The sequence below is a fragment of the Taudactylus pleione genome, unplaced genomic scaffold, assembly GCF_031769625.1.
Source record: "Taudactylus pleione unplaced genomic scaffold, aTauple2 ptg000048l, whole genome shotgun sequence".
In the NCBI taxonomy this organism is placed as follows: Eukaryota; Metazoa; Chordata; class Amphibia; order Anura; family Myobatrachidae; genus Taudactylus; species Taudactylus pleione.
This window is the reverse complement of record NW_028284450.1, coordinates 2,522,540-2,547,719: the sequence shown is the minus strand read 5'-3', so window position 1 is coordinate 2,547,719 and position 25,180 is coordinate 2,522,540. Positions and strand designations below refer to the sequence as shown.

Below are 25,180 nucleotides of genomic sequence, written 5' to 3'. Positions count from 1 at the left end.
CAAACAAAATCTGCCCATTATAGGGCAAGGCCTCCAGGTCTTTCTTAGATTCAGAATCCGTGCTCCAATAGCAGCCGCAGGGAACGGCGAGCAGACACGGCCGCAGCCGAGACCCTAGATGTCAGTAGACTAGCATCCAGTGCGGCCTCACCGATATATGCAGCCGCATCCCCAATATGGCCAACCAGTGACACCCGATTCTCTGGAACTTCCAATGAGTCCTCAAGTGTATCAGCCCAACTCTCCATAGCCTTAGCTACCCATGAGATAGCAATGGACGGCTGGGTAACAGTTCCTGAAAGAGAGTATATAGACTTTAGGCAAGTTTCCACCTTCCTATCCGTAGGATCCTTTAAAGCAGGGGTCTTCAAACTTGGCCCTCCAGATGCTGTGGGACTACACATCCCAGCATGCACTGCACATAGTTTTAGCATGCTGTTATATCAAAAAGGTGGCAGTGCATGCTGGGATGTGTAGTTCCACAGCAGCTGGAGGGCCAAGTTTGAAGACCCCTGCTTTAAAGGAAGAAATGGAAGGCAAAGGTAACAGTTGCACTTTTAATTAACCATGTAATGTGTGAATCCACTGCAAGGGGTGATTCCCACTTCTTACAATGAGCTTCAGGAAATGGGTAACATGAGGGTCAAACGTTTCTGAGGTTGATACCTCTTACCAGGTGATTGCCAGGCCTCAGCCATGTGATCCACCAGGTGATCTGACAGAGGGAACACTGCTGAAGACAACTTTATCTGTTTAAACAGAGGGTGTTTGGATTTGGCGGCTGATTTGTCATCCTCTATAACCAATGCGGATCTGACCGCACGCACCATGGAAGGAATATTAATCCTTGACTTAGGCTCCGCCTTTTGCAGAGGGGTGTTGAGGTTAGAAGAATCAGCCACCTCTCCGTCATCAGATGACAGCTCAGATTCTGACAGCTGTGTGGATTGAGATTACAACACACGATGTTTAGCTGGTCGTACAGGCTTCTCACTCTGCAACATGGTCTGAATAGCCGTAGAGGTTGTAGTCAGACTCTGCACTGAGGTAGAGAAGCGGTCCACTCAGTAGTAATCCCACTGTGGGAATGACCGCCTGCTGTGTTACAGGAGGGGTCTGCATAAACATTGGTAGTCCCTGTGAGTGAGGGACGGGCTGCTGTGGTACTCCCATAGGAGGAACAGCAGCCGGAACCACCAGGCGATCCAAAATGGAGGCCAGCATCTGACAAAAGAACGCCCAAGGGGGCTCCTGTACTGATGTCGGGGGGTTCGAGGCACATGGCGGGTTATAACACCTCATAACCCATCCCGGACCACATCCTCCTCACTGAATACTGTAGTACATAATCTGCAAGATTGCGACATATGTCTGACAAGGGTAAAGAACACATTACTGTACCTGTCTGCAGGGTAAATGACACACAATATAGCACTGGGTACAACGCAACCACAAGTATGTATAAATACTAACAGGGAGCAATATACTGGTCCTGTCTTATGCTTAGGTAAGCTGCAGGAACCTGTTGCCAAAATATGGCACAGTGCAAAACACAACAGTATGTGACAGACCTCAGAAATATTGGATTATATATATGAGGTCAGGTATGAACTATCCTTACAGCACCTGTATTAGAGCAGAGAAAGGGTATAGCCATAAACTGACAGATAGAAAAGAGAGAGACAGACTGGTAGCACTAGCACAAGTCACATACAATGCAGGAAAGACGCTGCAAAGCGGCACTATAATCAACTACAAAGACGCAGTGTCTGGTAGGAAATAGCGCTACATACGCTGACCCTGGGGAGAGGTATGTAGGGGGACCGGATAATGCGTTGTCCTGGGAGAACTGCGACTGCACCATTGAGAAAATGGCCGTCGGAGACCTCAGAGGGGGCGTATCCAGAGGAGGAGAGCAGCTCAGGGAAGCCAGACCACATTAGAAAGGCGCGCTGAGCTGAGGGGAGGAGGCGCTTAAACAGTGAAGCTGTCCCCCCATGCCTATTAACCCCTGGGACGCTGGTTTCCCACACCGATTTGTCCCTGGTGGTTCAGTGCAGCGCGATGGCCGGAGCCTGCGTCCACACTCAGCAACCCCCGGTCTGTCCCCTGAGACCAGAAGTATCGATTGCCAGAACGCGCGGGTCACCACGAGCGGCGACCCGCCTTACCTGTCCCCAGATGTCCGGGTGCAGTCTGGGTCCAACAGACAGCTGCGGGGGGAAAGGGTTAGGTTAGGGGCTCCCGGAGGGAGACTTAGGTTTAGGCTGCGGAGAAGGGGGGTTTAGGTACTTAGGGGGGATTAGGGTTGGGCACCCCTAGGGGACGGTCAGGGTTAGGGGGGGGAGTAGGGTTAGTAATACTTACCTACATCCTCTGTCGGGATTTCCACTCTTGCCGGTCTGCTGGCGTTGGGATTTGAACCGCCTTGCAGCCGGCGGTCATTCATTCCATAGGGAGAGTGGAACCAATGCATCCTGGGAGCTGAAAAGCTTTAACTGCGTGGTGCCCGGATTGGTTCCCATCACCTCAAGGTCTCCCTGTGGAGCCTATGGACCCTGAAGAAACATTCAGTAACATTATATATACTTTAAAAGTGATCGTGTAAATTCCTCCTTTTGGATCCAAAACTTAAAAAACCAACTACTTAAGTTATTAAATCTACAATTAGGCAATGCCATGAAAATATGGACATAAAGCCTAAGACATAAGTCAACACGATCCTAATATGAACTCAGTTTGGTCCTAATATTTTTTTTCCAGGCTGTAATTTTAGGTTACAGAATCACAATATTTTTGGTAACAGAATCACATTAGGTTGCTACTTTGATCAGGAAGTAGAACTAAAGAAGAAGAGCCATGAAGATACGTTCCAAATTGTGTCATTTTTTCCTTAAATATTTTGTAAAACATATTAGGAAATGTAAGTCCTAGGTATTTGCTTTAGTAGATTACAATATGTTTGCTATCAGTACACTTTACCATGCTCATTACCCACTTATTGATTCCGTTACCACAGCATGATGATTCCCTTACTTTATTAAAAATGTGCCCAGGTTACAGAAATTGTCACACTTTTACAAAATTTATGTAGATGTATCTCCTGGATGTCCACATCTTGCAATAAAATTGTGAAAATCTACAGTTAATTCTGGAAGCTAAATTTATCAATTTTGTGTACACACACATTGGGGTAAAATTTACTAACATTCGTGTTGGTCCCGATTTGATCAGTTTTTAAACACCGATAGGAACGATCAAAATCGGAGTTTTTAAAAAAAAATAAAAAATTGTCAGGATAGTGTTTTCCGATGGTGTATTTGATCGCCCCTGCCAGTGTTTAATCCCGGTGTTTTCCTCCCCAACAAGCAGCCTGCACATATCATTGAGATATGTGAAGGCTGCTTGTGTATTTCTATTGTGAATAAGGGTTAATTTAAAAAAGAAAAAAGGGACATAGGAACCCCCCCAAAAAAAGCATAACCAGCCCCGGATGCCTCAGCAAGTCCTGGTTCCTAAAAATCAGAACTTGTCTCAAATTTGGCCGAGGTGTAATGCCACAGCCAGGGGACCCTTTCACCAGGTCTCACCAGCCAAAGCATTATCAGCCCAAGCCGAGGATCTCAGGGGAGGTTGGGACCCCCCCTAATAAAGGGGTCCCCCCTCTCTGGAGGACCCTATGCTTAAGCTGAGGCCCGGGGCTCTTCCGCGCACCCCTGGGTGTTGGATTCAGGGGTAATAATGTTTAAAATAGAATTAAACTATTGTTTTTTTTACAGTGGAAATACAGGTCCCAGCGTGCCTGCCCTTTGGCACTTGTGCACTTACAAGTGACAGCAGGCGATCAGCACCAGTAGTCCCACTGCTAATAAAAAATTGTTAAAAAACCACAAGAGAGACACACAGTAGAAAGTACAATTTTGTTACACACCTACCACACACACACATATTTACCTACTGCCAGATATTCGGTCTCCTTCTCCATGTAGAAATCCAATGCGTTACCTGTAAAAAAATAAATAAAAAAAAAATCCTATACTCCTTTACCTCCTGGCGAAGATTCAGTCCTCTTCTCCAGTAGCACCAAATGGGTCTTGGCAAATCAAAAAAACAAGTGTCCGCTACTCATGTGAAATTCTCACGGCCGGCCAGCCAGCCAATCACAGACCATTCTACATGTAGCGGCCGCTGATTGGCTGTGACCCACGTGCCTGTCACTCTACAGCACGTGGGTCACAGCCAATCAGCGGCCGCTACATGGCTAGTGGGCCTTGAGAATTTCAGAAGAGTAGCGTTTATCATTCCGCGTAGTATAGGTATATGTGATTACACATTTACCTATGCTTGTCCAAGCTGGAACGGGACACTTGCAAAATACGGTAGAACCCTACATGTTTTTTTCCCTGTATTTTTAGGAACCAGGAGTGGCTGAGGGAGTGGCTGAGGTGCCCGGGGCTGGTTATGATTTTTTTTTTTAATGGGCAACCCTACATAATTTTTTGTATTAAATTAACCCTTTAAACTATCTGTAGACTCTGAAAAATACACATATCACACTGATCTGTATATTTATCAGCAAAACACACAGCTCAGGAGGTGGTCTATTTGAAACTTCTATTTAGGTCAGAGTTTGCTACAATTACACCAATGATTCTAATAACGATTCTTGGTAAATTTCCGAGTTGTATATTTTTCAGTGAAAGTACTTTTGAGTTTGGCCAATGGTGTATTTAATCCTGTTTGCAAAAACACTCCCGAGTTTGTCATTAGTAAATTTACGAATTAAAAAAAAATGGCTAAACACACCCGAGATTGCAATCTCGGACCAACACGAAAATTAGTCAATTTACCCCATAGTAACATGTCTCATGAATGGTGATTCTGTTACGGACTGTAAAAATAGGTTGATTTATCAGGGATAACTTACACAAGATAGCACTTAAGCTATTTTGATAGTATTTTTTATATTGGCTTTATTGTGGGCTGCTGGGTTATGATGATTTATTCACGTTAGTGGTGGCAGTTGTAAAAGTGATTCCAATACTAGTGGAACTGCCCAATTGTATCTAGCTAGGCTTACTCATGACTACTGATGATTGGGTGAAGAGCCCATGTACTGGCAGAAGCATCCTCAAGATTCCAGCTTTCAGGACGTTTACCTGGATCCAGGAACTTCTGCTCACGACACCACCTAATTTATATATTGCCATAGGCATTTAAGAGACACATTATAGCAGAGCTTCTTAATTATGGTATGTTGTTAATAAAAATACATTGCTGTTAGGCTTTCATATGCCATACTATTAGTTATTCTTTTTAAATGACTGGAACACTGTAAAGATTTTATATAATTTCTAGCATATGTATCCTGTATATATCATGTCCGCATATACACTACACATTCTGCCGCTCAATGACACAATATATCTTTACAGGAAAAATTTTGCCACACCGCATCGTATGAACATCAGATGCGACCAAACAATTAATCAATGAATTTTAGGTACAAAATATACGAGGGGCGTTGCGATGCATCGCAGATCGCAAGATTGGCCACTAAATCATTTAGTTTGTACCCAGCTTTAGTCTCCTGGGCCATCATGAAAAACCCATTTGAATTATTGTTACAATCTCTGTTCTGATCTTTTTTCTGAATCTTGTTTAGTGGGTGGAAAACTTTTACTATTGCCATAGGAAAGGAGGCCAGTACATCGCATTATCTGACACGGTTTTGAGTTATGAATTTGCAGTGTGAGAAAAGAGTGACAAGAGTCCATATAGCCTGCCTATTTTTGTCGTTTTGGGATCCAGCATTTTAGAATACCTGGGTTCCACTCTGCTTGGTAATCCAATGTGACTTGTTTTGGATATATTTTCCTCGTTTCATTTAAGTGTTTTCTTAATAAACATATCAGTTTTTATCTACACCATGAGTTTTATTTCTTTCCACATGCTGATATATTGTAAGATGATTTAATCTGAATGGATAAAGAAACCCTGTATTGCCTGTATAACGCTGCATATATGTAATGATCATTGTAAGCACCTGTGTATATGTGCTTATTCTTGTACACATCTGGTTTGCGGTAGTGCACTCTGTCAAATATAAACTCCTTTGGAATTGCACGAGTACATCACTACTACTGATAATTATTGACGAACAAAGGGGGAAAAAAGGCGCTGTGTTGGGAAACTCTAGTATTGAGTATAGAAATTCAAAAGGATTAGATTTATGTTCTTAGTGACCAGTAAATTGTAATATAATCTGTGAGCTATCACTTATAGCTTCCCCTCAAAAAAAAAATAACAGATAGTCCCCTGGTTGCAACATATATAGCAAATACAAATAAAAAAAAGAGTGGCGCTAGAAAATTTACTAATTCGATTGTGTGTTATATAAACCATAAACACATTCTTATTTGAAAGAAAATAATAAAAAATTACATATAGAGCCGTGTGATCTTACATAAAAATATTTCTAATATTTAATTTCTAATAAATTCATTGTATGTATGTGTTTTTAGCATGTGGAAATTAAATATTAGAAATATTTTTATGTAAGATCACATGGCTCTATATGTAATTTTTTATTATTATTTTCTTTCAAATAAGAATGTGTTTAGTTTATAAAACACAATCATATTAGTCACATTTTTTAGTGCCATTCTTTTTATTTATATTTGATAATTATTGACACCAGAGGTGTTTATACACATAGGACTATCAAGTTCTCACATATGTTTATAGTTTTCTTTTTATCTATTTTTGAACATTTGGAGGAAGCCATTTTCTCATCAGAAGGACGTCTTGGTGAGATCAGGGACCATCCATTCTGTGTTTTTTCTGTTATTTGGGACAATTCTTAGCATATTATTGGTCTTTCCTGTATATATGTATACTTGTGTGAGTTGGTGACTTACAGTTATTGACCTTTTGCTGCTCTGAAGTGTGGCGCAAAAGTTTTTAGTTCTGTATATCTGCTTATAGTGCTTTGTTTTTTGTTAATTTATCATCATCATGTAATTAGAAGTTATACACCCAGCAATGAAACCAACACATTGTCATAATACTGTTTTCTCCTATACATGAAGAAATACAAATTAGGAAAAAAAATAAAAAAATAAAAAGGACCGATTATCTCCAGCTGATAGTTTTCTAATTTAACCTAATATAACTATCCATTTACATGAAGTTTTGATCGTCAGAATAAAAATGGGTTCCATTCTTCATTTAAAAAAAAATAATAATAATAATTTTAGTTGGTCGGCTCTGCAGCTATATAAACTGCTAAGGTCTATTTCGTCTCCAAAATGCATGCGAAGGGTGGAGCCAGAGTGTGTTCCGCCTCTCGAATGGCTTCCACTGCTCTGTATCGGTAATGGGTAACACAGGTGGAAGTGAAACAGATAAAGAGAGGGGCAGCATAGGCAGTACTGAAGTGATCCAGCATATGCTGAGTCATTTATGTCAGAATAAAAATATCAGCACAAAATCTATCCAACTAAAATATGCAAAATTTTTTGAAAAATATCCTTAATACAATAAGTAAAATGCTTCTCATATTCTCATGCCAATATATTTGAACCAAGTTTTAAAGTTGGCGTTGAACTTCGATGCTTCTCTTATTGATGGAACAAGAACCATAACACATAAATTAAAATTTAACCACCATTATTCATTATTTTAAAAAGGAGAATAGAACAGTTTACAAAAAAACACAACAGCATGACCACAAACAAATGGTTAGAGTTGCAGACATTAAAGTATCCTTGGGATATTAAGACAACACTGATAAAAGCACTACTTTAATTTAACTGTGACATCTAAATGATCATTTAATGCTAGTGATATTAGGGAATCAAAGCAGTATATGACTGTGCAAGCTTTCTTAATGCATTCACCATTGTAAAATAGTCTGAAACATGTTCTGAAGTCATTCATTCTCCATCTGTTGAGCTTTTCACAATTATTTTCTCTCTAAGGCCCTCATTCAGAGCCGTACACTCTGAGCAGAGCGCACGCTCTGAATGAGGGCCGGCCTCCATGAAAATGGAGCGTCCTTCTGGACGCTCGTATAGCTGTGGGTCACCACCCACAGGCTATACGAGCGTGCATTTTGATGGCCGCGATGGTCGAGACCATCGAAATTGCGAGCCGGAGCCTGCGGTTGAGGTTTTCAACCGCAAGCTCCGGAGTGATTTTGGCTAGTGATGTCAGTGGGCCGGCTTTTGACGGGAGGCACGCCCCCGGCACGCCTAACAAAGGGGGCGTGCTGTCAATCAACATTGACAGCACGCCCCATTTGATCGGACACAACGAGCGAAGGACTTTCCTCTTGATCGGACAGCCGCTCGCGAGTGGGTCTGAATCAGGCCCTAAGTTGCTGAAATGTAAGTTTTAAGATTCTTATAGTTTGGCAAAACTAATTTTGATAGAAAAAAATATGTTGAATGGAACAATTTAATGTTAATAGTTTCTGTACTTTTATAATGTAAAAACTAATACAGCCCCTCACTACACTCAAATAGGAACTAGTGATAGGTTTTCTAATGTACTCTATGTGGAGTCTGAATGAAAACACTATTTAAAATACTATTCCTTTATTCACAATTTTCCAACTGCAGAGTGCCATGAAATTAGTCAAATATGTGGATGGTAAAAGTGGGCTGATCTCTGGCTCTCTAGTGGTGTCTCCCATACTGCAGGTCACAAATTCTGGAGCATTGGACCACTGAGGGCAGTAACATCTCATATCTCACACGCTAATCACTTTCTGATAGATAAATGCAATAATTGTATCCATAAACATTATGTATACAAAACAAATTTAAGTAATAAAAAAGATCCATACATAAGCATTTAATTACCCCATATCCTGCTGTCGTGTTTCCTTGTTTTTCATATTCATTTCTCCAGATGAGAACTCAAGCAAGTGCCTATTGTGGCGGACAGTACTGACTTCTACATCAAAGGGACCCAGGCTAGACTGGAGAATACTATAAAAAGTACATAATATACATTTTGTTTTTAGCTAAAATAATTATAATTAGCTCACATTTAAGTCATAACATCATAGATCACTTGTTTAAAACAAAGTAATAATACTAAACTACAATAAACTTATAGCTATAGCTTATTAAGGAGTCACAATATTTTTTGCTTAAACAAATTAAGCATTCCCCTAAGTGGATATGACGAGTCTTCTTCCAGGGGTGTGAATAATTTTATAATGTAAAAACAGGTCAGCAAAGAAAATGGATCATTTGAGTTGTGTAGCTTAACATTCAACTATCTTGATGTTAACAATCAAAAAAATATAAAAATAGTGAGACCACCCAACCACCCGGATTCAGAGTTGTATGCTAATCACATTGCCGCGTGATGCAAAATTATGCTAATGCCACAGGAAGCGTCTGGTGTAAATAGACACCTCCTGCCGGTTAGTGATCCGCTGCTGTGTTCAAGTGGATTTCCGTACGTTAACCCCCGATTTACTGAGTAGCATTTCCCCTTGCAGCTAACTGAATTCCCCCTAAAGTCTTGTCATAGGTTTCCTCTGTCAAGTCCTCTACCTTGTGCAGTCAAACGCATGTCACCACCTTTTATGCGTTTCATAAGCTCCACTTCCTCAGAGAGTGGTGACTGAAAGTAAAAGTTCAGCTTTACCAGAATTGAAACAATAAAATAAATAAATGTTTTTCTTTGTATTTTCAAGTATATTATTTAGGGCAGACGTGTGAGCTACTTTAGTAAAATTAAACCTCCTGAAGAGCTATTAAAATTGTAGAAAAACAATCTGGCTAATAACCGAACAAATGAAGGTCATTTAATGAAGATTAAAAATTATGTTTCATAGAAAACAACAATGGATTTAATTATTACAGTGATATTGTTGTAGTTTGTAAATAAAATGTAAGCAAAGGCACATTTTAGTGTTAATTACCGGCTCCAAGGAGGTACATGCAGTAGAGGAGCTAAAGATACTGTATAGGCAGGGCTGCTGTGAGACTTTCCGGCAGGGCTGGGTGTGAGTCACTCTCCGCTGTAGCGTAGACACAGTGTGTGGAACCATAGGGAAGTGAGGAGGTCACTTCCTCCTATTATACTCAGCAGTACTGCAGCTAGGTGAGCTACCAGTAGTTTGCGGTCTTAATTTTGGTAGCTCACCTAGCTACAGGTTGGAGACCACTGATTTAGGGCTAGTACCCACACGTGTGTAACATGACACTTTGTTGATGTTAGATATACTGTAGTGAAGTAGAGGCAGATTGGCTATTTTTTAAAGAAAGCATATATAAGATTTTTATAGGTGAGTATTATTGTAGCTTCATGTACTTCTAAGTTCTGAAAGGACTGCACAAACTCATTTCTTTTTAGATCCTCACTTGTACAAAGTGGTTCTTGTATTTCAATTTCATGTCCAGATTTACTAATGCTGTCTTTATCATTTTATAACTAATTGATTTCTCATATGTACAGGTTGAGTCTCCCATATCCAAATATTCCGAAATACGGAATTATTTTGGCATGACTGAGATAATGAAACCTTTGATTTTTGATGGTTCAATGTACACGAACTTTGTCTAAGGCACAAATTATTAAAGATATTGTATAAAATTACCTTCAGGCTGTGTCTATAAGGTGTATATGAAACATAAATGAATTTCATTTCTGTACACAACCTTTGCTTGAGCCACAAAATTATTGAAAATATTGTATAAAATGACCTGCAGGCTGTGTGTATAAGGTGTATATAACACATAAATGCATTCTGTGTTTAGATGTGGGCCCTATTCTTAAGACATTTCAATATGATATACAAATATTCCAAAATACGGACTATTCAGTTATCCAAAATACCCCTGGTCCCAAGCATTTTGGATATGGGAGACTCAACCTGTGCCTCATTTTATTCCAAAAAGTAAAAGGAGTTTGGCTGTGAAACGGTTTGTAGACTAGTGAAAAAACAAAAAACATGGAAGAAAAGAGCCATATACTCTTAAGGACATATATGTTAAATATACCAATCTTTATCAATATTAAAACAACCAATTTTACGTTATTATACATATACACACAAGACATTACCTAATGGGATTAAAATTGATCACTAAAAATAAAGCCGCCATCATCAGGCAGACAGCTCTCCTTTTTGGAGCAGTCACTTTAAGCTTCCGATTCTGCAGGAAAACAAACAGAAAATGAATTAACAAATATTCTCAATGTTGTCATCAGCTTTGTCATGTGCTATAGTTACCATAAGCAGGTATAATAGATTATGCACTTATTCAAACAGAAAATTATAAAGATTAGCTGAAACCCATTTTTAAATCACCTCAGACACAACTTCTTCCAGTAGTTTCTGCAAGGACCCATTTTCCTTCTTGAGCTTCTCGTTCTCGGACAAAGCCGCTCGCAGGCGCAGCTCTAAGCCCTGCATATATTCCTTCTTCTTCCTTCTAGACTGAAATGCTGACTCACGGTTTTTAATCATCCTTTGCTGCCTCCGCATCACATTTACCTGTTTGAACAACAAGTTTGAAGCCTAATTATTACTAACATATATTTTACAGCTACAACACCACCAGTGTAATCAGTGTGAAAAATGTGAAGTGTACAATTAGGCATAATGTAGCATTGAGAAATATGTAAACATTATAAAGTCCACATTTCCATCCATGTACATGTCAATGACATGTCTCCAAATAGCACATGAACAATTCAAAGACTACACCAAAAAAACTATGTACTGTAACTTCCAATCCTGAACACAAGTATACAGTAGGTACTACACAGCAAAAAAGGGAAGGGAGAAGTTTGTGCCCACTGTCGAAGCTGGATTATTGGCTGAGACAAGATCAGTTTAAAATTGAATCGCAGAGACGCCATTTTAGATAAACTCACACTTTAGTACATGTGGCGATATTACTATTGGCATCATGCGATTGCATCTGTGACCATCGCCATAAGTTACGGCGATTCATCAAAAGCCCATTTCATGACTATGTAGTTTGGGTGCTCTGAATAAAGTGTATATTATTATAATTCCCCTAAAGGATATATTTCAGAAATGGCTGTACAGTATGTCAAAATTGGATTGTATTAGCTAAACAGAGCAAATGGCCACGTGACAACTAGCCTGTGTAGACAAGTTTCATGGACATAACGTCTGCTCTCACTCCAGGTGGCCCTGCTCGAATACAGCAAGAGGGTCGTTTGTAGCACCTTACATTAGCAGGCTTCCTACAATAAAATACCTTCAAAGCCAAGAGTGTTATCTGAGGTTTGGGTCTTGTAGCTGTGCTAATTTGCATCCACACAGGCCCTGGGAGAACAAAGACCAGTATTTTGGAGCCTGAAAAGGGTGGGGGCTGCTGGGGCATGAGCAAGTCATGGAACTATAAGGCTCAGCATTCCACACTGCTAGGTGTTCACTTAGTTTAAGTGCACCATTTCTCATACACACATTAATACGCACAATTGCGCTGTTAAATAATCGCATATTAGCGAATGCATAAGATCCTGTATGAAAACGCTGTTTATTACCTTCATGCGCATGTATCTGCCCCAAGTTAACTAGCGTCTTTACATCACACCCCGCATACTTACACATTACATATTCACATAAAAGGTTTAATAAGCTTTAAAGTATAAGATTTAAGTTTGTTCATTTAGCATAAATGCTGTGAAATAAAGATTATTTGGTAACTAAGGTTTTATACATGACAAGTAAGCCGTGATTGGTATTGTACTGATGCGTACTCTTTCAACAGTATTCCGGTACCATCGGTGTGGAGATCGCATCATGCATTCTCAACCTATGGACCGCAGAGACTTCAAGCAACAAAATGTACATTATATGAACAACTGTTACGATGTTGCATGAGGCAGGAAACCAGAGACCCCCAGTTGTTAGAGGCTGGGTTGTGTCTATTTGAATCAACCTGTTAAATGCCTTGTAACATATGCCCTCTCCTTTAGGACCAATGGCATTAGCAACAAACTTCTCTATTGTGTTGTTTATTTCTGGGGGGTATAAATGTGTGCTCTGACCCTGGGTTCCAAGTCTTTGTGCTGAATGCTGATTGACGAGGGGTTTCTTGCTGATGCCTAACATCTGCACCAGAGAGCGCTGCGTATGTATAATTGTACTAGGGTCTGTATAATCTCTTTGTGCTAAGATTATATGAGGATCATAGCGTGTAACTGCTGTACTTTTACTTGAATAATACTTTGTGCTTTGGAACCACGGGTTCTAGGTCTGGAGTCTTTATTTACTGTATGACTGCGTAAGCAAATTAGCGTCATCCTTAGAGGTTTATAGGAAGGATATTAGAAAGTATAGGCAGGGGTATATAGAGGTTCAAAGGCAGTATCCTTAGTTGGGGGCTCATCGTGAAGTCACTTACCTACTCACATGGCACATACGGTTATCGATATCTCAGCAAAGGGTGGAGTGGCCACATGCAGGGTTTACCTGCAACCGCTTTGTGCTGAAAGATCGCTATCCGTTTTCGTGTGAGCCAAGGAAGCTGACTAGAATCCAGGGACAAGAGAAGAAAAAGTTTGTTTTCCTTGGTTGATAGAACCTAATGTTTAAAGGGGTGCCGAAGTATTGAGCAAGCGGCTGAGTCGCAGTTTTGCGCACAGTAAAGACGCACTTTTGCGTACGCAGCTAAAAAGTTGTCATACGGTTGTGTGGTAGTCGCATTATTGTGTATGTGACTGGTCGCACAATAGCGTATATGTACTTCCGGTTGTGCTGCCACGTGTTTAAATAAAGCCGTTGAGGTTTACATTTTTCAATTATTATCAATATCTGGGTTAACGTGTATTTTTCTGCGCAGGAAAAAGTGTGTAACAGTGAGTATTTGTTGGTAGGGGTAACTTGTTCCCTACAGTTAGAGGTACCGTATGACCTTTAAGGGCTAAGTGCTAGTCGCTAGGTAAGTAGCTTACCGTTCTATAGACAGTAGCAGGTGTATATGTTGTCTTTGTTGTAGAGAGGTGCGTGGAATTAGCCGACTTAAACTTCCATAGGTGTGGAAGTTGCCTTACTAAATCTTATCCGGGTGTGGAAGTTGCCTTTTTCAATTCTAATCCAGGTGTGTGGGCGCTGCCGTTTAAATCGTCCAAAGGTAAGTGAAAGTATCTTGATTGTCTTTCACCAGTTTAAATCTTTATTGAAAAGCGTAGGATTTGTCTCAGAATGGGAGCCGCGCAAACAATAGAGATGTTAGACAATGATGTGCTACTAATGGAAGCGCCGATTGGATCGGCCCATCGTATTATGCATACTAAGTACGGTACTTATGCGATAAGGTATTGTGATGTATGGTTTAAAATGACGATGAAGAGTGTTAGACAGTTTCCCAGAATTAGTAGTTTTGATAAAAATGTACTAGATAATGTCCGGGATCACATCAGTCTGATGCGCTCCCAAGAGAAAAAGGTAAAATATTATGAATGTTTAAAGTTGTGGCAGCATGAAGGGGATGCGTGGCTAAAAAATGTGCAAGTGACCCAAACTAGCGTTGCGAGAGCATTGCCAGAGAATACATCCGCGACGCTAAATTGCAATACGGGCGAGCCGCAAAATGGCACGCACGTGTAGCAAGGTAGCAGTGTGGAGAGTATTGCCAGCAGTTCACGCTCACCACCCCCACCTTATGTGGATGGAGGTGCAAGTACAGTTACCAAAAATACCCATAAAAATGTAACAAGCAATTTGTACCCTCTCTTAAGCAACCATAAAGAAAATGTTTATGATGTGGATGATGAGCCTATTGTAATGTCTGCCATTTCCCATGCTGTGCAAATGAAAGATGCTGCATCACCACAATCACGAGTGGTGCCGCCATCTCCATCCGTAACAGCAAGGGAAGTGCTAACACCCTCTGCATCCGTAGAGGAAGTTGTTAATACCATACGTAGCAGCAGCAGATTAAACCCCCAGCCAGGTAACAAGGTAAACGGTAGCAGCGCTGCCGGTCTGCATCCCATTCGGACAATAACCGTTTCAAATGGAAATGCAGATGCGAACGGTGTAGTGCCCACAAGGAAAGTAGTAATGCATTGTCCATGGACAAGAGCAGAACTAAATTCCATCATAAATGATTTCCCCGATCCCAAAAAGGAACTAGCCAGATGTCAAAGATTTTTGAGAAATTTGGGTAGTTCTCATGAGCCAACTAATAAAGATTGGCGTGTGGTGTTAAGGGCCTGTCTACCACGCAATACCGACGTGACAAAATTTATCACGGATTGTGTATTGGATGGTGACGTTCCCTTAACAGACCAAGTAAACCAAGGTAACATTTCCCGCATTGTAACTCAATTGGGTATATATTTTCCGGTAGTAGTTAACTGGAACAAAATTTTCACCATTAAGCAAAAGGAGAGTGAATCTGCAGAAGATTATTGCGACCGGGCTCTGCAGGCTATCACCCAGTACACTGGGTTAGAAGATATTAAAGATAGCACTCACAACAGGGGAATGATAGTCACGGTACTCATGGACGGTCTGAAAGAGAATTTAAAGACTCGAGTTCAGATCTCAACCTGGCTGGGGGGGAGTCACAATAGATACGCTCATAGAATCTGCCATAGAACATGATAAAAACATCTCAAAGAAGAGAGAGACCCAGAGCGAAAAACTAATGGCTGTCAGTATACAAGCTCTTGAGGGAATGACGGTAACATCACAGCCAACAGACACACTCGCATCTGCACACACACTTACACCTGAACAGTTATATGCCCTCACTAACCCTACGCAACAACAAACACAGCTCTATTCCACAAACCCTATACAACCACAGGTCCCATACTACTCACAAACCTCATATCCCCCACAATACCCTTACCCATATCCACCACCTTTACCCTCTGCTCAAACCTCAAAACAACACGTGTCTTCACCCAATCCACGAACATGTTTTAATTGTAAACAAACAGGACATTTAAGTAGAAACCCCAAATCAGGGAAGACCTGGACATCCCCATAAGGGGTATGCACAGAGACCAGCAAATGTCCAGCAGGCACCAGCTCCAATTGTGGCCGTAAATGCTTTATTGGAGAATGGTAGCCAACGCTAGGGGTCAGGTCATACCTGTAGTCTACAGATAGTCAGGTTAACGGGAAGTACTAGGGAAGAACAGGTCATGATGGTTGATGTAGCTGGTACTTAATATCCTTTTCTTGTAGACACAGGGGCGACCAGGTCAGTGATAAAATCTCCCGTTAATTTGCAGGTGACCAACGAGACAGTACCAACAATGGGTGTAACAGGTAAAGTGGAACAATATCCTTTAACAAAGTCCACAGAGGTTACTATTGGACCGTTGCATACCAAGCATTCTTCTGGCTGCTGCGACTCCTACTAACCTGCTGGGTAGAGACTTGTTATGTAAGATGGGATGTGTTATATATTGCACCCCTGATGGTGTATTTTTAGATATCCCTGAGAGAGTTGCACACGAGGTGCGGGATATGTTGGACACTCTCCAAAGGACAATGTATCACTCTACAAGTTTAAATGAAAATCCATCTCAGGTAGATGAAATGTTGTCCCAAATTCGAGATTCCCTTTGGACTAAGGATGGACAGGACACTGGATTAATGGCAAACATAAGCACTGTCATGGTAAATTTAAAAAGCGGTAGGCAAGCTCCAAAAAATCCCCAGTACCCACTAAAACAGGAGGTAGAATTAGGAGTTTTTCCAATAATTGAGCGATTATTGCAACAGGGAATTTTAGCTCATACAGCTAGTGTAGCCAACAGTCCCATCTTACCAGTGATGAAGAGTGGTGGGAGGGGTTATAGGCTGGTCCAAGACCTTAGCGGTGTTAATAAGGTAGTAGAGAGCCAATTCCCTGTAGTGCCAAATCCAGCTGTCATTTTGATGCAGATCCCACCAAATGCAACCCATTTCACTGTCATTGACCTCTGTTCTGCTTTCTTCTCTGTGACTTTCCACCATGACTGTCAGCATCTATTCGCATTTACATACAGAGGTGTACAATACACATGGACACGGTTACCCCAAGGTTTCATAGACAGCCCCAGTATCTTCTCCCAGGCATTGTACGACTGTTTACAATCTTTTCAACCTGCCAATGGATCTGTTCTAATTCAATATGTGGACGATTTATTGCTATGTTCTGACTCGTTTATGTCATGTTTGAATGATACTAAACTTTTGTTGCTTCATCTCTCGCATACAGGACACAAGGTGGCTAAGGACAAACTACAGCCGTGCCAATCCAGAGTAAAATATTTGGGACACTGCCTAACCCAGGGGTTACGACATCTTACAAATGATAGAATCCAGGCCATACAGAACATGACACTGCCGCAGAATCAACAGCAAATTCGTACCTTCTTGGGAATGTGTGGATACTGTATAATGTGGATCCCAGGTTTTTCTATTTTGGCCTTACCTTTACAGGAATTAGTCTCTTCCTCAAAGCCCGATCGTGTCATAAACAGAGCAGGCTTTTCTTAATCTTAAGGATAGTCTGACAAAGCACCTGCATTGGGAATACCTGATTTTGAAAAACCTTTTGATTTGTATTGTACGGAAGCCGATGGTTGTGCTGCAGGTGTCCTTACACAAAAACATGGTGATGCCAGTAGGCCTGTAGCATACTACAGTGCCCAATTGGACACTGTGGCAAGATCACTCCCCACTTGTTTGAGAAGTGTAGCAGCTACCGCTTTATTGGTGAGTAAAAGTGAGGACGTAGTATTGGGTCATGATATGATTGTCTACACTCCCCATGCTGTATCTGCTCTGTTGAACTCAGCTCAAACCAGACACGTCTCTTCGGCTAGGTTTACCAAATGGGAACTAGCTCTAATCGCACCCGCAAACATCACTGTTAAACGTTGCAGCACGCTGAACCCAGCAACGTATTTACCATATGTACATGATGTACAAAGGGTGGAAGGAGGCGAGTTGCTGGCGGGAGGTGAGTTCAGCGGACATAATGATATGCACGCTTGTATGGAATATCTGAATCAGACCTTTACTGCTAGACCTGACATACACGACACACCTTTAGAGAATGTGGATGTGACTTTTTATATGGATGGGAGTTGTCATAGACAAACAGACACAGGTGAATTATGTACAGGTTATGCTGTTGTAAATGACACAGACATCATAGAAGCTAGACCTCTTGGTCCTCCTCACTCAGCCCAGGTGGCAGAGTTAGTAGCACTAACTAGAGCATGTGAACTGGCAGCAGGCAAATCTGCTAACATTTACACTGACTCGTGGTACGCGTTCGGGGTGGTGCACGATTTTGGGGCTCTCTGGCGTCTGAGAAATTTTATGACAGCAGCAGGCACACCAGTTGCACATTCCCGACACATAAAACATATTTTAGAAGCAATCCAACTGCCCAAAGTGGTGGCAGTAATTAAATGTAAAGCCCATACATGTGAGGATGATCTGGTGTCACTGGGCAACAACAGAGGCGATGAAGCTGCAAAATGGGCAGCAGGGTTATAAATGTTTTCTCCCACTGAAACAATTGTCTTTCCAAACAATTGATATGCTGAAATTAATTGAGATGCAAAATTTGTGTTCAATTCAGGAAAAGTCCATTTGCAAGTCCAAGGGATGTGGACAAGAGTCCTCTGGGCTCTGGAGGGACGGACAAGGTAAACCAGTAGCCCCCAAGGCATATTAAACCAGCCTGGCTGAGGCAGCAAACGGTCTGACTCATCTGGGAAAACAAGATATGTGCAAGTTGGTGAGAGCATACTGGTGCGCACCAGGTTTTTCTTCACAAGCAGAAAAGATAGCAATGTCCTGTCTGACCTGCTTGAGGAAGAACATAGGGAAAGCGATCCCTACCGAACCGTCCCACATTCCACCGACCGATGGACCTTTCCAGGTGATACAAATTGATTTAATCCAATTACCACCCTGCAGAAATCTGAAGTATGTATTAGTGTGCACTGATGTATTTTCTAATTGGGTTGAGGCCTACCCAGCGGCCACTAATACTGCTGCGTTTACTGCCAAGAAAATAGTTGAGGAATTTGTATGCAGGTACGGTATCCCTAAAATCATTGAGAGTGACAGGGGTACTCATTTCACAGGTGATGTTTTTCAAAATATGTGTAAGCTGATGGGTATTAATAGCCGACTTCACACCCCCTACCGACCACAAGCCAGTGCCAAGGTAGAGAGGATGAACGTGACTATTAAAAATAAGTTAAGTAAAATCATGGCAGAGACTGGACTAGGATGGCCAGAAGCGTTACCTTTGGTCCTACATAGACCCCCTCTAAATCTGTACCCATTTGAAATACTGTACGGTAGACAACCTCATTGGATTATAAGACCACAGGAAGACTTGAAGGGTAACAACGAGGTAACTGTAAAGTATCTTATATCAGTGAGTAAGCAGTTAAAGCAACAGCAGCAGAAACTGAAATTGTTGTCCCATGATTTGCCTGAAACTAACTGTCTTGATGTTGAACGAGGAGACTATGTTATGAACAGAAATTTCTTGCATTCAGGTTGTTTGACTGATCGGTGGGAAGGTCCGTACCAGGTGCTGCTGACAAGTGCTACATCTTTGAAGGTGGCTGAGAGAGATACCTGGGTCCATTCCACTCACTGCAAAAAGGTCAATCAACCAGTGGAGAAACAAGTCGGAGACCAGGCTGATAGCGTGGACCTGGTGCTCGCGAGCTTGTTCCGGGAGGATTGAAAAGGTCGTAGTGAGATACCTGAACTAAGAGAAATTTGCAGGTCTTGTTGTGACAATGGACGGGCCTGCTGTGTTCATTTTCATATTCTCTTTTAGAGTGTTCACCATCCTGGTCAGTTCGGGAATATCCAGTTTCTGTGATGGGAGACCGATTGAGGAAATGGGAGCTGATGGCAGTGCTGATGGAGTGGAGTCAGGAGGAGTGCAATGCCAAGAGTGTCTGACCAATCTTAGTACTGTTATTGTTAAGAGAGCTGTCATTCTGGATACTCGGGGACGGTGCGGAGGTTTATCTTCTGAAGATTCCTGTATTTGTGAGCTTTGTGGGTCCCTAGTTGATGAGAACTGTATCCAACGGTGCCAACCTAAATATAACCCGTACTGGGGTGGGTATCCTTTAGAGGATTATCATAGCATGGTAGACAAAGTGTTAAATCAAACTGATTGCTGGGTGTGTTCACATAATGTAGGGTTGATGCCATTTCCGCTGAATATCACGGAAATTTTAGAATTACAAAAAGGGAAAACATTGGATGGAAAATTTCTCTCATCCAAACCACCTCATTTCAAACTATATCAATTCCAAGTAGATAGCTCACTTATGTGTTTAAACATAACCAACTCCAATAAACCCGGGAGTTGGGAAGTGACGGGGAATAATCAGACGATGACCTTCTCACAAAGAGCTGATAATGAGTCCATAAACCATGATCTGTTACGCTCAATTAAATCTAGTGGGAAACATTGAGTTCCACCAAAGAAATTATTGGTAAGGTGCCAGATGGTTATTGTGCTAAAATAATACAGCCAGAATCTTGCATGTACCAGATGGAAGACCCAGAAATAGGATTGTTTGCAAGGGAAATGTGCTTAACAATAATGATGCATACCATTCCTTATGTTCTTCCTGATAATGTATATTTGATATGTGGAAGAAAAGCGTATAAGTGGCTCTCCCCGAGTTCCGAAGGTTTGTGTTACCTGGGAAGAGTAGTCCCAGAAGTTATGACCCTCACACATGTTGAAATGCTTGGTATACATAAAAACACACCGTCACCATATCTTCACACACAATATGAACACAGAGGCAAACGAAATATGATACCTGGTGACGTGCACAAAGCCACTCAGTTAATTAGTGAGACAACTGGCTTTCAAATTTTAGTCGCATTGGATCCCACCAGGATCGCTCAGGGTACATTAAACTTTAGATATATTCAGGAACTTGCTAAATTGATAGATAATATCACCGAGATGTACGATGACACATTCAGGTATACAGGGAGAGAATTGCAAGTATACAAGAAAGAACTGGTGCAACACATGCTAGTGTTAAATTATTTAACTGCTGTTACTGGAGGGTATTGCGTAATGTTGGCCACCCAATTTGGAGTAAAATGTTGCACCTATGTCACCAATGATACCAGCGACCCCAAGGAGGTGATAGACCGGAAGATGGATGAAATTCTGCAGCTAAAATGGGAGTTTCGTAAGAACCATAACGCTTCAGTGGCTGAAGTAAGGGAGAAGATAGAAGGATGAGTTTCATGGCTGAACCCAGTGAAATGGTTCTCAGGTCTAGGGGAATGGGTCCAGGAAATGATCGCCAGTATAGGCAAATTCTTAATCCTTATACTGATTGTCATCATAATAATTGGCACATGTGTTCCTATTGTGTTGAAGTGTGGAAAATGTAAAAATAGAGTAAAACAAAAGAACGAAATTATGATGGTGGTCAGTATGAATACCGAGGTAAATACAGAACTGCATTACAACCCTGAACTAGGAAATACCATCATTTAATTGTATTATATTTAGACATGCATAGAATGTATTATTGAAATGTTATTTTTAAAAAACACCTCAGATAATGTAAAGTCTCAAATTTCTCCTTCAAGACTGCCTTTATAGGACTGGTGTATCCCCACACATTTCACATGATCTTCCAAGATCCGTGGTGTGCGTATAATAGTAGTTTTATGTCCCCACTCAGAGACACATTATTGATGGATTAAGAACCACCTTGTGCCATCCCATAATAACACTAAATAGTATATAAATGTAAGCCTAAATTATATTTTAAAATCATATTGTGATAGAATGTTGTTCGCTATCAAAGGGTGGACTGTCGAAGCTGGATTATTGGCTGAGACCAGATCAGTTTAAAATTGAATCGCAGAGACGCCATTTTGCGAATGGCTGCCTAAGTGCCATTTTAGATAAATTCACACTTTAGTACATGTGGCGATATTACTATTCGCATCATGCGATTGCATCTGTGACCATCGCCATAAGTTACGGCAATTCATCTAAAGCCCATTTCATGACTTTATGTAGTTTGGGTGCTCTGGATAAAGTGTATATTATTATAATTCCCCTAAAGGATATATTTCAGAAATGGCTGTACAGTATGTCAAAATTGGATTGCATTAGCTAAACAGAGCAAATGGCCACGTGACAACTAGCCTGTGTAGACAAGCTTCATGGGCATAACGTCTGCTCTCACTCCAGGTGGCCCTGCTCGAATACAGCAAGAGGGTCGTTTGTAGCACCTTACATTAGCAGGCTTCCTACAATAAAATACCTTCAAAGCCAAGAGTGTTATCTGAGGTTTGGGTCTTGTAGCTGTGCTAATTTGCATCCACACAGGTCCTGGGAGAACAAAGACCAGTATTTTGGAGCCTGAAAAGGGTGGGGGCTGCTGGGGCATGAGCAAGTCATGGAACTATAAGGCTCAGCATTCCACACTGCTAGGTGTTCACTTAGTTTAAGTGAGATTTAAGTGCACCATTTCTCATACACACATTAATACGCACAATTGCGCTGTTAACTAATCGCATATTAACGAATGCATAAGATCCTGTATGAAAACGCTGTTTATTAGCATCATGCGCACGCATCTACCCCAAGTTAACTAGCGTCTTTACATCACACCCCGCATACTTACACATTACATATTCCCATAAAAGGTTTAATAAGCTTTAAAGTATAAGATTTAAGTTTGTTCATTTAGCATAAATGCTGTGAAATACAGATTATTTGGTAACTAAGGTTTTATACATGATAAGGAAGCCGTGATTGGTATTGTACTGATGCGTACTCTTTCAACAGTATTCCGGTACCATCGATGTGGAGATTGCATCATGCATTCTTAACGTATGGACCGCAGAGACTTCAAGCAACAAAATGTACATTATATGAACAACTGTTACGATGTTGCATGAGGCAGGAAACCAGAGACCCCCAGTTGTTAGAGGCTGGGTTGTGTCTATTTGAATCAACCTGTTAAATGCCTTGTAACATATGCCCTCTCCTTTAGGACCAATGGCATTGGCAACAAACTTCTCTATTGTGTTGTTTATTTCTGGGGGGTATAAATATGTGTGCTCTGACCCTGGGTTCCTAGTCTTTGTGCTGAATGCTGATGCCTAACATCTGCACCAGAGGGCGCTGCGTATGTATAATTGTACTTGGGTCTGTATAATCTCTTTGCGCGAAGATTATATGAGGATCATAGCGTGTAACTGCTGTACTTTTACTTGAATAATACTTTGTGCTTTGGAACCACAGGTTCTAGGTCTATTTACTGCATGACTGCGTAAGCAAATTAGCGTCATCCTTAGAGGTTTATAGGAAGGATATTAGAATGTATAGGCAGGGTTATATAGAGGTTCAAAGGCAGTATCCTTACCACCACAACAGCTCACATACGGCCAATAATCATGCATCTCACTCATGGTAGACCTTATTGAAGAATGGCCAAGATTACAGTTTATCTTAACAAAATTTTGCAAATTCAACCTAAACCAAGGATTAATGATTGTCGCCTGAAAATGTTGTGATGGTCTTCCCAACATAAAGTACACAAGGACAGCACAGTCCATAAATTATATAGTTGGGCATAAAGTACAATTTTTCTTTTAGATGGTTTTTGTCAAGGAGAGAGAAGAGAGTAAAAATTGTCCCCTGCTGCAAGCAGGATTTCTAGAGCAGCCACAATTCTTTATTTCATAACATTGAAGGCATTGGAGATGGTCAATAAGGGGAGGAAACATCTAGATATCATAATTACCTATTAGTTTTAAATTTGTAAACACAAATAAAGAAATGCTGATTGCAGCCAAATACAGGCAGGCGACAATGCTCTAACCTAAGTTTGAGAGACCAATGGGACAAAGAAGCACAAACTGGAAACATTGCTCAGTGCTATTCCTAGAAAATTTTGGCAGCCGGGTGGCATCCTTCGTGCAAAAGGGGCGTAGCTTTACATGGAGGGGGCATGGCCACACAATAGTACCAATTCACATTAAGCCCACACAATATGACCCCTTTATTGCCCATTATGTACACAGTATGCCCCCTTATTGCACATTATGCCCACACAGTATGGCCTTTTATTGCACACTATGCCTGGCCTGGGTGTTGGGAAGGGGCAAGGGTAGATAGCTAGGGCAGTATTGGGGGCAAGGAGGAGGTTAGGGACAGGCAGTGCTAGGGGTAAGGAGGGGCTGCACACAGCAGTCAAGGTAAATGGGAATACCAGGTGAAGGGGCCACACAGCCGGGGAGTGACAGAGGCCACAAAGACAGCCAGTAACACCAAGGACAGGGGTTCTCACATTTCATTCAGGGTGCTCTTCTACCTGCACAGTTTACACCTGAGCAGCTGCGGCACCAGCTTCTGGAAGTGTTTCTGCAGCACCAACAGGTCTGCACACCTCCCCAGCCCGGGTCAGACATCCCCACTGAGGCACAGTGAATAGAGAGTGTCTGTGGCGGGAGCGGCATGTGATGGAGAGGGACCGGAGTGTGGCTGAGTGAGCCGGGAAGATGGGGCACAGGAAGAGTAACAGAGTGTGACAAGCGGGCGGCAGCTGCAGAAGGTGGACACAGAGGGAGGAGGAGCCGCAAGCGCCAGGGTGATTCTGGGAGCTGTAGTGAAGAGACTCTGGCGGCGGCGATTGGTTGAGAAGACGCCGCCGGCTGTGACTGGTTTCTGCGGCACTGCACACAGGACAAACAGCGCATCCTGCAGGTCCCGGGTGGCAAGATAATATTGCTGGGTGGACCGCCCTTTAAATAAAGGCTGAGGAGAACACTGTTACTAGAACCTAACAGCTATTATCTTTCACATAGGTATCTGCCAATTCACTATTTCAGCAGAAACTACTCTGCCTGTTAGGAGTATAGACAGTTCAAGCTGCATTTTACAGTCAGCATAGCAGCCAGTACGACTCTTCCCAGTTCTGTCTGGATGCTGGGCGCATCCATGATATGTTTGAACCAGATTTTGACAGAGAACCTGTGCCAATAGTTGGTTGATATCATAAATGTACAGCACCAGCATCATAGGTATACATTAATGTAAAAATGGTCAGAATGTCAATATTCACAATGACAACAATGACAGAATGTTAACAATGTCAAAAGTAGATGTTTTAAAAAAGA

At 41.5% G+C, this 25,180-nt stretch overlaps 1 protein-coding gene across 3 annotated transcripts in view; it reads right to left on the bottom strand.

Annotated features, from left to right (window-relative positions):
- Positions 1 to 8,863: 8,863 nt before the first annotated feature.
- LOC148537613 (cyclic AMP-dependent transcription factor ATF-6 alpha-like) overlaps positions 8,864 to 25,180 on the bottom strand; it is a 94,905-nt gene continuing 78,588 nt past the window's right edge. For all 3 annotated transcript variants that reach the window (XM_088460545.1, XM_088460546.1, XM_088460548.1), the window contains exons 8-10: positions 11,336 to 11,521; positions 11,089 to 11,180; positions 8,864 to 8,996 (exon numbers count right to left, since the gene is read on the bottom strand). In XM_088460545.1, coding sequence (XP_088316671.1) covers positions 8,864 to 8,996; positions 11,089 to 11,180; positions 11,336 to 11,521 — 411 coding nt within the window. The remainder of the gene's footprint in view (positions 8,997 to 11,088; positions 11,181 to 11,335; positions 11,522 to 25,180) is intronic.